The following is a 17,913-nucleotide window of genomic DNA, read 5'->3' on the forward strand; positions in this document are numbered from 1 at the left end:
GTAAACAACTGACAAAAGTCATTTTAATCCAAGTTACGAGCCAAGAGTCAGAGCCTCCAAAGTAAAAAACAACTGTAATTACAACTTGCTATATAATTTTATGGGGAAAAAGTTATATATTATTTTAATGGTATAGTTTTTATAATCATATTTAAGACATCAATTATTTATAAAGTTAAAATAGATAATAAAAAAAGTGTTGACGGGTCAACCAAGACCTTCCAACCTTTTCTGTGTTGTACTAAAAAGTTATTCATTTTGACTCGTTAACTAAATGGTTGTTTACTTGCGGCTTAATTAGGCTTATTGGTCTATCTGGCTTATTCACACAGCTCATTTGGGTTGTTTACTTACGGCTTATTCGCACAGATAGAAATGGTGTGTTGTCCTCATTCAGCCACAAAAATGACACCACTACCCCTTATTTAATGCACTGCCTCCTTCCCATATTAGACACCACATCTTCGTCCTCTTTATGATTTTTTGTTTTGATGTTCAAATAATTAATATTGGGGGGTAAATCGGTCATTTATGTTATTTAAACTGTTGGTTCAGATAAAAAAAAAAAACAACACCCATTTATCCAGACATACAAATTTATTTATACAGAACTTAATAAAAAATTTGGTAAACAACCTCTAAGTCTATGTTATCACATCAGACATCTATTACAAATCGATTATATTTTTTTTGTAGCTAGTAAAGTTTGAAGGGGATGGGTTGGTAACCACATTTGTCAACCATTCTTCGGCTCCGTCATCACTTACCGGGATCATTATTTCTTAAAGTACGTACGATTTGTATGTCGCGTTAATACATTTATAAGACATCATAAACACAAGTAAAAAATTCCACATTTTGCGGGGTGTTGTTTCTTGCATAATGATGGATTTTTCTTCGCTTACATCATCCATCGTATAACGTACGTTTTTCATGCATCTGGTATTTCTACAATACGTATTTAGTTGCATAATCTTGATTTTAACTTCTTTTTCAAACGATGATTATTGTGATACAAGACTGTTGATAATATTTATGATGTCTCGAAAGAAAAACGTGAAATATCAAATTTGCACATTTACTTTGAAGTGGTATAAAATAGCAACATTAGAAATTCATGAACGAAAAGAATCTTAGCAAAGTACGATACAAAGAGAGAAGTTTTCGGGTTCAGGTATAAAAAACGTAAAACCATTAGAGCACACGGTCTCCACCAGCCAAACCAAGTCGTTAAACTGCTTTGGCCCTACATTTTAAATAAATACGATGATCAAGTTAGCCATTGATCTCTTTGTTTAAAAGAATAAAACCAAAATAGAACTTAAGTTGCAAGTAAAGATAAAAATTAAGCCATTAAGCCATGAATTATAAATTACATCTAACAAATAATTCTAACCGTACTGATCTAAGAAGCAACCTAACTGACTAGAAGTCCATTAAGCCACGATTTAAAAATTGTGTCTGTTTGAATGTCAGTTTTCATTTCTTTGCTTTTAGATTAAGATATTTACAACGAACATGGTTCACGGACTAGTTATACTAGACGGGTAATATTAACGATGTTATGTTTGTCGAGTGAATGTTGCTCATGTTATCAAGAGGGTAGAAAGCGTCGAAATTGAAGGTGTGAGGAGGGGGGGGAGCCAAGGAGGACGTGGATGAGCAGCCGAGACTGGAGACAGTGGCTTTAGACATTTCAGAAGACATGAGAGTGGAAGGGATTTTGTAAAAACGCAGGACTAATGTAGCATATTGTGTGTAATGAGTTGTGGATAATGGACTAGTTGAGAGTTCATTTTTATAACCGTAGGCTTCCGAGACAGCTTAAATGCACAGACTAATCCCCCGAGCGACCACAAATGGGATGGAGTCATCGCAGGTGAACCTTCATGGCTACAAGAGTTTTGATAATGCTTAGATTCGAACCTGGAGAAGATGAGATTTCCTCTATGTCTGCCTAAACTTTAACCAGTATTAGAAAGTTGACCAAGCCGTAGCCAATAAATTCATTTTATATCTTTATTATTTTTGGATTAATTAATATAATTTGATAAATATTTTAAAAAAACTAAATATTCATTACAACATACGTTATTAAAAACTCATGTTGAGACGATTAAAATGACAGTAATATCAAATACTAAAAGAACCCACAAAACTTATATATTATTTTTCAAGAAACTTATAGATTTCATGAACTTTAAATAATGAGGGATTGATAATTAAGGCGATATATTTATAATGGTTATTTATGGGTTTACAATCATTGTTTAGACTTTAGATAATAGAAAATATTACAATAGATGGCGACAAATGTTGACTAGTTGGCTCCAAAAGTTAAAAATACCTGAAGATCTCAGGTTCAAATCCAATGAGGAATAAAAATCCCCTTATGGTCACAGAGGTTCAAATGCGATGACTCTAGGCTATCTGTAAAATAGGTGGTTGCCCTGAGATTAGTCGTTTCACATAGCGGGTTGGATATCCAGGTTAATCAAAAAAAAATGTTAACTAGTTTAAAGATTCTTGAAAAACTTCTTGAATCAAAGACATATATTTTGTGTTTTCGTCATACCCACGAAACCATATAAATAACAGTAAACCTTCACAGTAAAAATACTATAAAGATACGATGTTTTTGCTATAAAAACCCATTATATATTTTACCTTCACGATATTTTACTGTGAAGTTTTAATGTTATTTATTTATTCATTTTTTTCTTTCTGTGGTGGTAACGATTCTAATTACATGTTTACAACCTACGGCCTCTCAAATTTTCAATTCCTATTTTAAAAATGAAATCAACAGCCTGAAATCACCCCAAAAGAATAATAACCATAACCTCCTAATTGCTTTATTTAAAAAACTTGTATTATATTATATTCCAGTAATATAGTATTTATAAAAATATTAATTATTTATTAAATTCAGAAAATTGATGGATCAATCAAACACACCCATTTGAACCCCAACTGTTGATCTGCCGATTTTGACACCAATAAACCAAACGAACAAAAATGACAAGCTCCCAACACCACAAAACCCCAAAAAAACGAACGTCTTTCGGTCCTCCAAATCATCGAATTTACGTAATGAAATTATAACACCCCTTTCAGAAAGATTTGGCTTATTACGTTTTTCAAAAGTTACGGTTTGACACGATTGAACAAACAAACGGCTAAAAGCTCGTTATGTGTTTCTTCCGGATTTCAAGAAAAAGTTCCTAATGTACTAGAACTTCGGGCACGATTAGGGTGGTGGTTTTAGAGTTGCTTTCCTAGCAATATCGACAGTCTAAACTGCACCAACACGAACCAGTTACTTTAACCTCCAACGAAAAAACCAATTCTTCTCGTTATACCATTTTCATCTTTGTTCGTTAGATATTTGAAGGTAAAGCAGAAATAGCAAAAACCTTGCTTCAATTCGTGGTTTGTAAAGCCAGATAGGCATTTTGGACTACTCGTTTTTTGTTTAAAGTCTATGCCTAGTTCCTCTTTAACGCTTTAGAACATTACGTATTATAACTTATAGGAATAAAAACGAATATATGTCTACAGAGGTTAAAGGGGAACGAATTTTATAAGGACATTACAACTTTACGTACAACTAAATGAGGATGGAGTTCACTAAGAAATTTAAATGTCGTAAGAATGAAGCAAGAAAAAGATGTGACATCCACACGACTGCAATAGGCGTAAATCCAAAAGAATAGGAATTGGAAATACATCTATTTCTAATAGCATGTGGTATGCAAATAAACAGTAAAACACAAGTCAAATGTTTGATTATTAGTACAATATAAGAAGTAATTTATAAAAGACAGCATTAAAGAAACAATCATATCAATCTATATCAAGCACAGAGCAAGCAGCAAGATCAGAAACATCCAACAAGGATAAGATTTGGTCGACAAACAAGTTCTAACTTCCATGGAATACTGATAGTAGCAGGTGCAAGAGGGTGATATACTAATGATCTTCTACCATTTAGAGATTTAAATAAATTGCACATGATTATTGGACTCTGCATTCTGTCATTTAATCTAAGCATAACTAACTTGAGAACTATTGCATGTACCAAAGCTACAATGAACCTAAAGGAAGGTTGACAACATTAAAACTAATCATAATAGCCACTAATGAGTCCAATGATTTTGCAATCATTGGCAGAAGGAATTGCATAGCATGAACAGTCAAATTGCCAACATATAAACTGGCAAGGGGTTTGCCTCCTCGCCAATCCCAAATAGAAACAAGAATATGCATATACAAACATATATATTGGCGTTGTGTGTACACATACATATATGCACACACACATAGAGAAAATAAGAGTTCATGTTCACTTAAGAGCCTGTGTGGTTTACGGCAAGGACCACTAGGGTGTCTAATCCTGCCCATCCTACCTCCTCTACTTTCTAGACATCCGATCTACATATTTTTGTGTACACATATATGTACAAGCTCAAAGAAACTTCTCAAGAATTTTTGCAGCCTTCCCCAATTCTTAACATATCTAGTTGCATATAAGCACCCATTAGAGCATAAACATAATGCCAGATTCCACCAGACTGTTTGCTCTTTCCTACATGCATCCATAAATCACCCAGAGCAACACCTTTTCTAAAACCTATCTTATTTGTTATCTTAGTTTGGTAATTCAAGCAGAACTATGGAACATATAGCACAGAAAGATGGAAGGCATGAAACCAACAAAATTATAATTGACCTCTAGATGCATATCTAAGCATGTCTAGATTATTTCCTGAAGAATCATAAATCAATTTTGAAAAAAAGATAGGCTCAGTAATACCTTGATGAAAGGAACCTCCTTAGTGGTTTCTGTCCGTTCCCCCTGCTTCAGCACCAGGCCGCTTCTGATGTATCTGAAGCAGGAGGTTAGCTGCAAATTGTAGTGTTGATTGATATCGCTCGTTCTTATCAGCATCCAACATTTGCTGACTTGCTCCATATAAAGGAGCCGCAAGTTGCTGCATCTGCTCGGGGAGATGCACACCGGAGTTCTCAACTCCTGGTGGTACCATTGTTTGTGGTTCATAAACATTATTAATACCATATACCTGGCCTGAGGATGTAACAGCATTAAATCCAGGATGAATCACGGAGGGAGCCTCTGTATTCTTTTGAAAACCAGAGTCGGTGTGCATATCCTGTGAGTAATCGAGTTGGTATTGCTGAGTGGCCTGCATGGGAAGTGCAAATTGTACACCCTGTGGTGTCTGAATGTTAGAATTTGTCATAGATGCCACTGCCTCATGGTGTGGCATATTGAAAGAAAGACCTTGAATATGACTTTCTTGGGTAACTGCCAAATTAAGGGCACCAACTGTATTTGATAGATAAGGCTGATGCTGCGGCAAGATTTGTGCCTGTGACTGAAATGTACTGCCAACTTGTTGTACATAAGGTCCAGCTAAATTGGATGTTTCATGTTCATTTCGTCCCTGAAATTGTCTTTCATCAGATGCAACAGAAGTCAGTAGTGACCCTGTCACTGTATTAGCTCCTGGTTGAAGGCCATTAGAATTTATCTTGGCTAAAGAAGCCAGAGTTGCAACAAGTTCAGGTGTTAAAGAAAGTCCAGCCGGAGTGGTACAAGTAGAGGTAACTGGTGGCACAAGATATGCAGGCTGGGGATTACTAGTTATAGGACCTAGCGGCTCTGGATGGGATCTTGGTAACTCATGTGAAACACCACTATACGTGTTTTGTAGCATTTTCTCATCCTTGGGCACAACACCATGCTCATTTTGAGAAGGAACCTGCAATTTATCAATCTGCTGAGGCTGGCTTATCGAGGGACCAGATATGCTGTCAGAAGCATGTTGTGGGAACTTAAGAACAACCCCATAGAGCCGCTCAGGCCCAGAAACCTTCAAAACTGTTGTTAGAAATTCAGAAGGTGGGACTAAGAATAAAGTGGTCCCATCATCAAATTTGGAAACACCAGCTCGATTATGGTCACCCAAGTACCGTAGCAATTCGGTATATGAAGCAAAATCCTCTTCACTATCAGGCAAGAAGAAACTGATATCAAAACCAACAGCATCTGCATAATGTTTTGACAGCAGATCCAATCCTGTTCTAGCAGAGCAATTTACAATTTCAGGGCTGCAGGTTCAAAATTCCAAAAGTTAAGTTATTGAGATATTTGTAACAAGACTAACATACACGCTACATTGATTTATCAATCATTCAGCAATTTGTTACTAGAAATTAAGAGCCTTGAATCATTTACTGCAAAGTGATTTAGAGTGTTCTGCAATAACCCAAATTCTACATGAGTCACTTATCCCAAACTTCAAGAGGTAGGCTAAATCAAGAACCAAAAGAAATTATAACGGGGTGAGCACCTAGGATGCTCAACAACATAAATATCATCCTTCCACACACTCATCTAAGACCAAATGGTTTGTATTTTTCACTCACTTAAATATTTCCTAACACCTTCATCTGGGTAGAAATCTGTGCAACATCTTGGACCCACTCAAATCTCTCCACACAACCTTCTCAATGTCAATCCTGGCCAACAATAGCCTCTCCTAACATCTTCTTGGTACAAGTTTGCATTATTAAGCCATGCATCCGAAAGTATACATCGTAGATGACCTGACCATCTCAGATGCTGCCTCCCAGTTGTTGCCACCCAAACATTCTTTCTCATGTAATCATATTTGATATTATCCCTCATGTGTGAGATCACATCCATCTTAGCATTCACATTCGTGTAACATCATGTCTTTTGGTGGCTAAACATTCTATACATCATTGCAAGTCCCACAAGAATCTTGTAAAACTTGCCACTCAAGACTTTATAATAACACAACTCTTAAAACTTGTCATGCATTTATGGTATCTCACAAGTGAAGCATATAAAAGTTAATAGAGGAGCCCAAATTTTCTAGATAACATACTTAAACATGAAGCAAAAGAAAATTACTTACATCTCATAACCAATCCAATCTCCAACAGGAACACAGCGTGCATGACAAACAGGAATTCCACCCTTAGCAATGATGCCTCGCCACATAGAGTCGGCACGTGGACGACCAATGTCAGGATTTCTACTTGTGAATCTTGTGTTTGAGGGACCAACACCCTTAACTTGTGGAACGCCTCTGCATATTTGATCAGTTGGCAAAACCCGATCATTATTTTCTTTTAAGGGCACAGCATCACCAGTTCTCAACCTTTTGGGCTCCCGTTGAATTTGACTTGCATCATAAATATCCCATGACCCAAGAGTTGGCTTGGTGGATGGATTCCTACTTACTGAAGGAGAAGAAAGCATCCCACTGGAAGGAGAAGACCTCCAATTAGGACCACCTATTGGATTGTTAGGATTAGGGTCAGACACACCAAACTCTGGACCTGGGAGTATAGGTACAAAGCTACCAGGAGGAGCAAAAGGTCGCATAGAAGTAACTGGTCCTCCAACACCATGAGGAACCGCACGCCCATGGAAGCTATTTGGCACTATTGGTAGACCAATTGCATCCAATTGTGCTGCTTGGAATGGAACTTCGTTAAATAATGAATTAGGCCTTGGCCCTTCAATACCAGGAAGAAATCCATTAGGATGTTGGTTCAGTGTGACATCATTTATTTTGAACGTAATTGATATCCTAGAATCATTGAAAAGCTTTCCCTGCAACCCCTCCTTGGCAAGCTGAGCCTCTTCCACGCTTCTAAACTCAACGAATGAGCAGTATCTTGAAGGAAAACTTCTGATCCTTTCAATCTCACCAAATAAAATCATAGCATTGTGCAACATCTGTTCATCAATATGAACAACGGGAGGATATGATATAAGCAAAACATTACTTGGTTGTTCCTTGTCCCCTTTTAGACCTTCTGATGGCAGAATAGGCTGTAAAAAAAACATGGATGACAAGAATATTGACAATGTTGTTTGGAAAAATAGCTAATTGTTTGCAGGACTTGCTCCCTGGCAATGAGAAAGGTATTGCAGTTTTTTGTGCAAAACGTAGATGCCATGCAAGTGCTACTGCATGTACTAATGCCAGCACTACAGCAGAAACTCTCTGGCATCCAGATCTCTGTGGAACAACACAGTAAAGAGTAACAAAGACTAGGTAATAACCTGCAGTCTATTGGATCCATAATTAAGAGGATCAGAGTAATTCCTAGCAGGATCTTGTGGTAACCAAGGTGAAACAAGACCCATACTTCTGTAATGCTGTCCTTCCTTCGGTTCATGGAAATCAGGCCCCTGGTCCTGTTTGATCAAGCCAAGCAAAAAGTACATGCAAAACAAATTGATGACATAGTTAGACTTCCTAAAAACCTCATTTCTGCTTCTCTTTTCTTGGGAGGGATGTTAATTAACATGGAGATTCTAATAGAGCAATCTTGTTTTAGCATAATAGTGCAGAGGAAGGTCTTTATTTTTCAACAAACGCCATAGAACCACACTGCAACATCAACATCTAATATAAATCATCAAGACCCAAAACAATGAACGCCCATTTGTCTTTTATCACCTAGATGGCTAGATTTGATAAAAGAAAAGAAATAACTTACTCTTCTAGAATGAGATCTGAGATAATCCACACGAATCATGGTCCCACCTTTTTGCTTGCCATGCATAGCTTTAAGAGCCTTAGATGCATCTTCTAGTCTACAATAATCAATGTACGCTGAATTTTTATCGCGTTGGAATTTAAAATCCTCAATTTTGCCAAATTTAGAAAATTCTTCTTCTAAATCTTCTTTTAATATGGAAGTACTGATACCACTAACCCACAAGCTCTTACAGGGTTTAGCCTGCCACATAATTTTGAAAATTATATAATTAGGAGAGGTTGATTAAACCATGATAACACCAAACAAACTGAAATTCTAATTAGTTGGTCTTCAAGGCATTTAATAAGAGCAACAATATCCATATTGCAACAGTCAAGCATAATTAAGAAGTTCACCCACGTCCAAACCTCATCTGATTACTCTATGAAATAAACCTTGGATAATTTAGCAAACGACATTGTAGCAAGTGTAAAACAGTATACAATTTTTTTTGGAGAAGAACATACACATCAAGAGATAATACAGGCTTATGGCAGTCCTTTTTTATTTAGTTCTATTTTTATATTTAAAATAGACTAAAAAGTCAAACCTATGTTATCCTTTTTTACTTTAAACCAAAAGAAGACATACTTTATCTTCACAAATCAAAAAGTTTTTCATTACCTGTTCCTTCTCTCTTGTGCCACCAGAGTTTCTCACTCACTCAAGGCCAAGACCCATTTTCTTCCCTCTCTCAAGGACCAGTGTCTGTTTCCTCACTCTTTCTAGAGACCAATCTCCCCATTCTAACGGACCGACTTTCTCCCTCTCTAGTGAAGACCCTCCTGCTTCTTTTGTATATATATACTCCTGATTTCTTGTGTATGCCTAGTTGCATTTTCATTAGTATATCTTGTTAGGTTGTGACCAGAACCAGACATGATATTTTCTTGTGTATGTATATGTTTAGACTTGTAGATTGATATGTTTTTACACTGATAACTAGTATTTTTATGACTTTATGATGTTTAAAATTTGGAATGAAATTATGTTATAAAATAATTTTAGAATACAAACACACAATTTTTACTTTTTAAATCCGTTTATTGATAAAGAAGACCAATATGGAATTTACAGATTGTTGCGGAAGAAGACAAGGTTAAGACCTAATCTAAACAATCTTAGAAGCACACAGTTTGTACAGAAGATAGTTGCAAGAGAGAAGAGAGTTATAAAGAGAAGAAGGTGCTTGCTGAGAAGAGGAGTTTTCTCAGCTATTAATACCCATTGCATTTGATGCAAGTCAGAGGGGACAAGCCACATGGCAAGCTTCTAGTAGAGAGATTGTTCTTTGTCTTCAGATATGCATGCTTTTGGTCGCATATGAACAGTTGTCTTTCACAAAGTTGGTAAGCACGTTTGGAGATAATAAAGTAACTATGTACATGTACTTTTTTGTGTGAGGTATGAAGTTGTCCTTTTTGTGCAAGAGAATAAGACAAAAACTAATCTTCTAGAGCAAGATTCATTTTATTTTACTTATTATTAATATCATGAACCTTGTTTGTTTCCCGCCTCGAGGCTTATGCCTCAAACCGCTTCAAGGAGCCATTCCGTTAAAACCTTGCCTAACACGATTGTCGATGCAAAACATGAGCATGCAGTATTGAAAGAAAACTAAAATTTGTTTCCCATAATACTTCAATTTATGTGCATTGAAAAAGAACATAAAACGAAGGTGTACACATAGGTAATTTGCAAGTAATGCAGCTTGTCCACTAATATATTGACTGATGGGAGAAGCAAGTAGAAAAAATAAAATGATGATAATGACAACAATTATTGAAGAACGTAAATGAATTCATCACCAGCTCCCTTGTATGATTAAACCAAGGTTTTAAAAGACGGTATCGAGACATTGAGGCGGAAATATATATATATATACACCAAAACATGTACATATAGTTATATACTACACAAATATGTATATACATTTATATACAATAAATATTATACAAAATTACTAAGGGTGCTGGTTCAGTGGTTCTGGACAGAAAAGAGTAAAACCGTAAGTTAGGCTGAGAGGGTGTGGAAGAATTGGTTGCTCAGAGGAAGAGAGATGGTCAAACCACACATTTTGACTGAGAGGAGAAAGTACTAGCTTTTTGGGTTTTTAAAATATAAAAAGTACACATTGGAGCCATTGAGCTTTGACTTTTAGTGTTTTTAAATAAAATAAAAAGACGCTTGGGGCCCATTTACTAGCCTCTTACTACCTCTTATTGGATACGTATCTCTTACCCAAGTAAGAGGTTAGATGTTCACCAAAAAAAAAAAATTACTCCACTGCTGACCGTGTGCTGTCCACAATCAGATATGGAAATGGAACTTACCATGGTCAGAGACAAATTTGTCCTTCTAAGTTCTAACCCCTCTCATTCACATTTCACGCCACCTTTCCACTAGTTCTTTTAGAAATTCTCTTTCTCACCCCTGTTAATATAAACCTTAAACCTTGTACCTTCATATTATACAAATAGTTGATTATATATAGTATTTTAGTATTAAAAAAGTTATTCATTATTTAAATATTAAGAGCTCTAAAAGCATGGGATATGTTAATTAATGAACTATAATTTACTTCCAAATTTTAAGAATCCGTAGATGGTAAATCAATTTTTTTCCAGAATTTCTTTTTGAAAAGGCAAAGTCAATTTCTTTTCATTGTCAAACATGGTCGTTTTTTGAAACCTTTTCTGTGTGTCTGAAAATTGATTATTACAACTACTTGAACTATGAAACCGAGTCGACACATAATATAAAACATTTGGTTAACAAGATTTTCTAGTCAGCACTTATTCCACAAGGGTATAATGGTCATTTTTATTCGGTCAGCGCTTAATACAGAATATCTGGTGAACAACAACTTCCGGTCAGCAATTATCTCAATTAGAGATCTTACTCCAGTCAAACCTCTTCTCCCAGTCGGCGCTTACCCATAAATTTTGGTAAACACTGTAAAGAGAAGTACTAATGCCATAAAGCTTATAAAAAGCCAAAAAAAAACATTGCGAAAGCAGATCATCTAAAGCATACACTTCGACAACACCTCATGCCTCACCTAAGCCTCACTGAACCAAGGCATAAGCCTCATCCAGAGTCCAAGAGGTGCCGCCTCAGGTGCAGTTTTGGGCCGCTTCACCTCTAGGCGTACGCCTCAAACGATTTTTAAAACCATGGATTAACATAAAAGAAAATTTGATATCATGAATTTATTCACCAAAGTATTATATGCACAAACAGAGATGCAAAAGAGCAAATGAATTGGCTTATCTAAAGAAAGTTACAAGCAAACTCAAGCAAAACAAACAGGCCCATAGAAGTTAAAAATACATCAGCTACCACTTCTCATTTGGACTCAAGTACTTAAAAGTTCTGAACACCTTTACTTTTTAGGTGAGGGATCATTCGCAAAGTAACACATTATTGCAGTATTGAAGCAAGTCTAACCAGCATGCTTGAGAAAATACCTGTACCACCTTTCAATTAATAATAAACATTTTGTTATATTCTAAATATGTCAAACAATTATGCACTAAACTATTAGCAGTATTGGTTGGCTCACATTGTTCTTTGAGCATACCGATTATGCTAACTAAACTATTAGCAGTATTGGTTGGCTTACATTGTTCTTTGAGCATACCGATTATGCTAACTAAACAATTAGCAGAATGTGCAATTAGAGATTTAAAGAAGAAAAGATTGACACAAGCACTACAKCCATTATGAACACAAACTATATCGAGGATTACAATGAAATGAATAYCAAGTTAGCAACGAAACAATGACAAAGCCATCTATTAGAATTGAGTTCTTGAGCATGAACATAATTAAAGAGGTCGCCAATTGAGGGTCAGTATAGTACAAGGTGGGATGTTCCAGAAGTTACAGAAYAGTAGCATTCACCAGAAAGATAGCACCTTAGTAATAGGTCTATAAGATCTTATTTGTTCCTCAAACCAGTTGAACTTTGTGTTTTTTTTGTCAAACAACGCTAGAAAGCATCCATTCCCCTCTCACTCATCCCCCTTCCCCCTTAAAATGTCCTTGCAAAAGATTAGCAAAGCCGTGTAAAGAGATGTACTAAGTTTTTTTAATCAACGCATGTGGAAGGTTAATTTCTATGTAATGGCGCTTGTATAAGTTCAATTTGGGTTGATTTTTGAGTTCATTGTCCACATGATTAGTAAAGAGGTTTTTAAATTGGTACATCATTTACCATACTGGAATGGCCAACTCCACAGCAATCACATCACACCATACATCATCGACCATTCGGAGTTAAGAATCATATCTTGCACCAATTCAGAAAGAGTGAAAGGATTATCAATTGAGTCAGGTTTGAACTAATAAACCATTACCTCCTTAGCAAGACACGACATCCTCGATTAATTTAAGCAATTCATTTTGTGAAGTGATGTTGACTCAGGATTTTAGCTTTGTGTCTTTAGTTCACTCAATGGTCCAATTTTAAGTTGGACTATTCACGTTTGTTCCATGAAAGACCTCTTTGTTGTGCAAGAATGATATGCCTCAATTTCCTGACGTCATTTTAATTTTATAATGCTAATTTCTTGACCTTTTTCATACTACATGTGGACCATACGGACCTAACCGAAAAAGTGGCAACACAAAAATTAGAATGAGAAATCAGAACTACGTAAATAAGCTGACATTTTTTGCTTAACAAAATTCTTTTAAATTACATATGCACCGACTTTGGTTGCAAAAATTAAGGCTTGAATTTCCCCCTAAACCATATAGCCTACTCGACTTAACTAACTCTTATTTCTCAAGAATTCCAGTCGGAAGATCTCTTCTCCAAATGCATACAACCAAGCCCACTGGAGACAGTTTCTTCCTTTAGTGTGTAATGATATTACAAAATCTGTTGCTACTCATAAGTTGGAAAAATCGGAAAAGCAACCAAGATTTGATACTTCTTCGATTCGTATCAGGCATCTTAATCACAAGAATTTCACTCTTTTAAAAGTTCATGTTTCTTTCATCAGTTTAACCAGTCATAGTGACAAATTGTTCCTTGTCAAATCACTGTTGGCACAACTATTCAAGTTCAAATGGCAGTGCCTGAATTGGTGTAGGTATATGTTCTCAATTGCAATACCATGGATAACATGTAAGGATTCCAATAACTCATTCACATTTGTGCAAACCACATCAACACCAAAAGGTGGATTAATATCAACAATAGTAAGGCTTCAAACTCATCTACATCCTCTAATCAGATAAAACCAAAAGCAATGCATTCCTCATTTAATCAGATAAAAATACACCTTCTATGGAATAAGGAACATGCATAGAATCCAATTTGTTTGCAAGTTTTCAAGTGGTTTTTCTAATTGTTAATTTGCATCTCATGTTTCTAAATAAAAGTATTTGACATAATAAATCTTATCATTTGGAAAGCAATAGCAAGCTAAATTGAATATTGCAGAAACCCTAGACAAAATCTCCGATATTGAATCAAATTTCCACGTACCAGGCCTAAATTTGAGTAACTTTTGGATTTGGAAAGACATAATCAACCATATACTAGTAATGGCGCAAATCGTTAAGATCCAAAATAGCAATAATAAGAACAAATAACCACGTAAACCTAATAAGGTGGTACAAACCGGTTTAGCAAAGTCAATCTTTAGCGGGTTTCCACGTAGAACCACGCCTTGAAGGTTATCCCTAGCCCTCTTGGCATCCTCAGCGCCCTTCAAGTAAATAAACGCGTAATTCCTTGACGGATAACAAGTGATGGTTTCCACACAGCCGTGTTTCTCAAAGAGATTCCTCAAATCTGAATCCGAAACATCGGCAGCCAAATTCCCGACCCATAGATTGCAAGATACAGTATCCCATGACGATTCGCTAGGCTTGTTATTCCCAGTAACAGCGGCAGTGCATCCACCCTGGTTGTTTGATTTGAACGAACGCGACATTAACTTGACACAAATCAAACAAATGGAGTGACGACTCGACCAATTAGGTTGGGGGTTTGATCTTAGATGGTATTGTATATGATTAATAATCGCGATTAGGGTTTGTGATCAGAAATGAAAGAGCGGGAGGGAGAAGATCGATGACGATTGCGACACTTTGGTTTGTAATATAGAGGGACAGGGGTCGAGGGGTTTGGCTGCATAATGCAAGTTGCTAGGTTTTAAAAGAAACACAGTTTTTACTTTTTAATGCAAAATAGGCAAATAGTTTTCATCTCTTTTTTCAAGTTATAATTCTTTTATGGGAAAAATTGTATTAAAATGAAACCAATTTTCATCTTATTCTTATTTTGGAGAACCAATTTTTAAAATCATCATTTAGAGGTCTTTATCAAATTTTTGTTTATTTAAGGATCTGGTTGATCTGTTGAACAGGTAATTTAATGGTCTCTATCAAACTTTTGGTTTAATTTGCCAAATTTGATTTAAACTTTAATATTGATACGAATTGGTTAGATATAAAAATCTTGAATGTGATATTTAATATTTATTTTTTATTAAATCAATTAAATTTTTTTATTGCATTAGTAAAAACAATTTTTATCGTAGTAATTTGGATTTTTATTGAAAAAATCTTCAATTTGATATCTGGATTTAAAAAAAAAACAAGATTTGAAATGAAAAATATATTTTATTGCATTAATTTTTGAAAAAAAAAACGAATTTTAGTTATTTTTCTATAATTATTTTGGAAGTTGGTTTTCCAAAATAGGAATCAGGTGCAAGTTGATTCCCCAAAAAGACGATTTTGAAAGTTGGTTTCTCAAAATAAGAATCATGTGAAAGTTTGTTCCATATTGGTGCAATTTTCCCCTATTTTATCAAGAATCGACACTTTTTTAAGTATTAAATATATTTCTACTTTCTTTCGTATACGTAGGGGGTGTTTGGGATTGTTTATTTAAACTGTTTATTGACTTATTCTTACGTGATATCAGTAATAAGCAATTTTTAGTGTTTAGATTGGGAAAAAGAAAAAATGTTTATATCGATATCAAACCGATAATAAAAGAGTTTTTTGATAAGTTACTCTCTTCTAACTTGTCAGATTCAACTTATTAGCTTTGAAAACCAATTTACCGTTTTAACCCTAAACCAATTCCTCCTTCCTCACAAACACAGTTCACGACCTTCACGTATAGAAATCAAAATCAACCTTCAAGTACAAGAAATTGAAATCGAACACATAAATCGACCTTCAAGTACAAGAAATTGACTTTAATCTACATAAATTGAAATCGACATTCACCTACAGAAACATAAATCAAAATCAAAATCATAAGATGCGAGAAACCCTAGCGTAATCAGAGAATGAAATCAAAATCGTGGAGACGAGAGGAATTGCTTGTCGCCGGCATAGGATATTTGTTACATATATTTCTTTGGTGCTTGATGGAATTAATTTGTTGGTGAGGATTGAGAGGGCATCAGGCATCAAATAGAAAAAGGGAAGATGGGGGAGAAGTTGTTGAAGCTATGGAAGACGGGAGGAATGGTCTGCCAGATAGGCATGTCAACGGGGAGGGGATGGGGCGGGTTTTGTAAGCCTCGGCCCCGGCCCCGGTTTGTAGTAACATCCCCCAGCTCCAGTTCCGGTCCCCGGTCAAACCTCTATCAATCCTCAATCAAATCCCGATAAATCCCCGGTCAAACCCCATTAAAAATATCCATTAGTTTGATTTTACCGGGGATCCCCGGCCCCAGCCCCGATTTGAGTAACATCCTCGGCTCTGACCCCGACCCCGGTTTGAGTCTACTGGGGATCCCCGGGACCCGTTTTAGCGAGGAATCCCCTTCCCCGTTCGAGTCGGGTGAACCGGGTTCCCCACCGAGTCGGAGCAAATCACCATCCCTACTGCCATAAAGTATGTTTGAATTTTGTGTTTTTTTTTTGTTAGGACTATGAATGTCTTTTTTTGGTAATTTTACATGTATCAGCAAAACTTGTCAAACACCAAAAAACAACTTATCAACTTATTACGTTTTGATATCATCATAAGCTAATCCAAACACTTCATGAAATTCCGGTTTGACACCACATAAGATAATGAGCACTTTTATAAAAAAAATAAGTTGTTTTAAATAAGCAATCTTATTATCATTACATCTATTTTTGATATTTTATAGGATGTAGACGACATGTAAAAAAGAAATGTACGTAAAAATCTTCAACACATTGTTTTATCATCAAAAATTCAAACTCATGCCCTCTTATATATAAAGTGGCAATCAAACCATCTTCTATTATAGATTCGGTTTTATATTATTTAAAAAAACCTTTTAAAATCAAGCAGATGCACCTTTTATACAGTTAATATGTCCACCCCCCCAGTGTAGGACAATCAATACTAACAACCAGCAACCAATACAGAAACATATGTTACCGAGGCTCTATGGGTGTAAAAGAATCCGAAACCGAATAACTCACCCGAACCAAAACGGGTTCGGGTTACTCGTTTTGCGGGTTAAATGGTTCAATTAGCCATATAATGTAAGTTTTGGTTCCGATTATTCTTTTACCATGTCAATCAACCAATAGAAAATTATGCTATTATTTAATTTATATAATTTCTTTCTAAATGAATTAGTTTGAGCTTATATAAATTTAACATTAAGTGAGTTGATTTATCAATAAATTGAAATATATTTAACAAAATGGAAAATTGCATTAAAATGTAACCAACTTTCACCTAATTCCTATTTTGGATAACCAACTTTTAAAATCGTCATTTTGGGGAACCAACTTGCACCTAATTCCCTATTTTGAGGAACCAACTTTCAAAATCGTTATTTTGGTGAACTAACTTGCACCTGATTCCTATTTTGGGAAACCAATTTGCAAAATAATTATAGAAAAATAACTAAAATTCGTTTTTTCCAAAATTTAATGCAATAAAATCTATTTTTCATTTCAAATCTCATTTTTTTAAATTTAGATATCAAATTGAACATTTTAAAAAAAATCCAAATTACCACAATAAAAATTGTTTTTTACTAATGCAAAAAAAATCAATTTTATAGAAAAAATATTAATTGATACAATAAAAAATAAATATTAAATATCACATTCAAGATTTTTATATCTAACCAATTGCATCAATAAAAAATCTATACTATTTTATAAAGCATTTGGCTAAAACTCTTAAAAACTCTTAAAACTCTTAAACTCGTTCATCCCTAAACGATTTCATCTATATCCGATTTCATCCCATATCTGAATTCGTGTAACTAACTGCAGATAAACACAATCAAATACAGGATAAACATCTCATTTTAAATATAAAAAATCTAA

The 17,913-nt window shown here is 35.2% G+C and overlaps 1 protein-coding gene across 8 annotated transcripts; it reads right to left on the bottom strand.

Annotated features, from left to right (window-relative positions):
• Nucleotides 1–1,057: 1,057 nt before the first annotated feature.
• Nucleotides 1,058–14,715, bottom strand: LOC112519394 (flowering time control protein FPA-like). 8 transcript variants are annotated; one of them, XM_025127477.1, is made up of 8 exons: nucleotides 14,247–14,715; nucleotides 8,569–8,811; nucleotides 8,129–8,320; nucleotides 7,420–7,894; nucleotides 6,969–7,350; nucleotides 5,085–6,135; nucleotides 4,817–4,906; nucleotides 1,058–1,246 (listed from the first exon to the last, which is right to left on the bottom strand). In XM_025127477.1, the coding sequence occupies exons 1-8, from the start codon at nucleotides 14,559–14,561 to the stop codon at nucleotides 1,079–1,081; spliced, it is 2,916 nt and encodes a 971-aa protein (XP_024983245.1). In that variant the 5' UTR covers nucleotides 14,562–14,715; the 3' UTR covers nucleotides 1,058–1,078. The 8 variants fall into 8 exon arrangements, with proteins under 8 accessions (XP_024983245.1, XP_024983244.1, XP_024983243.1 ...); XM_025127476.1 differs by having other exon boundaries at nucleotides 6,969–7,894; nucleotides 8,129–8,263; XM_025127475.1 differs by having other exon boundaries at nucleotides 6,969–7,894.
• Nucleotides 14,716–17,913: the final 3,198 nt, after the last annotated feature.

Source organism: Cynara cardunculus, assembly GCF_001531365.2.
Source record: "Cynara cardunculus var. scolymus isolate 2C chromosome LG 10, CcrdV1, whole genome shotgun sequence".
Classification (NCBI taxonomy): Eukaryota; Viridiplantae; Streptophyta; class Magnoliopsida; order Asterales; family Asteraceae; genus Cynara; species Cynara cardunculus.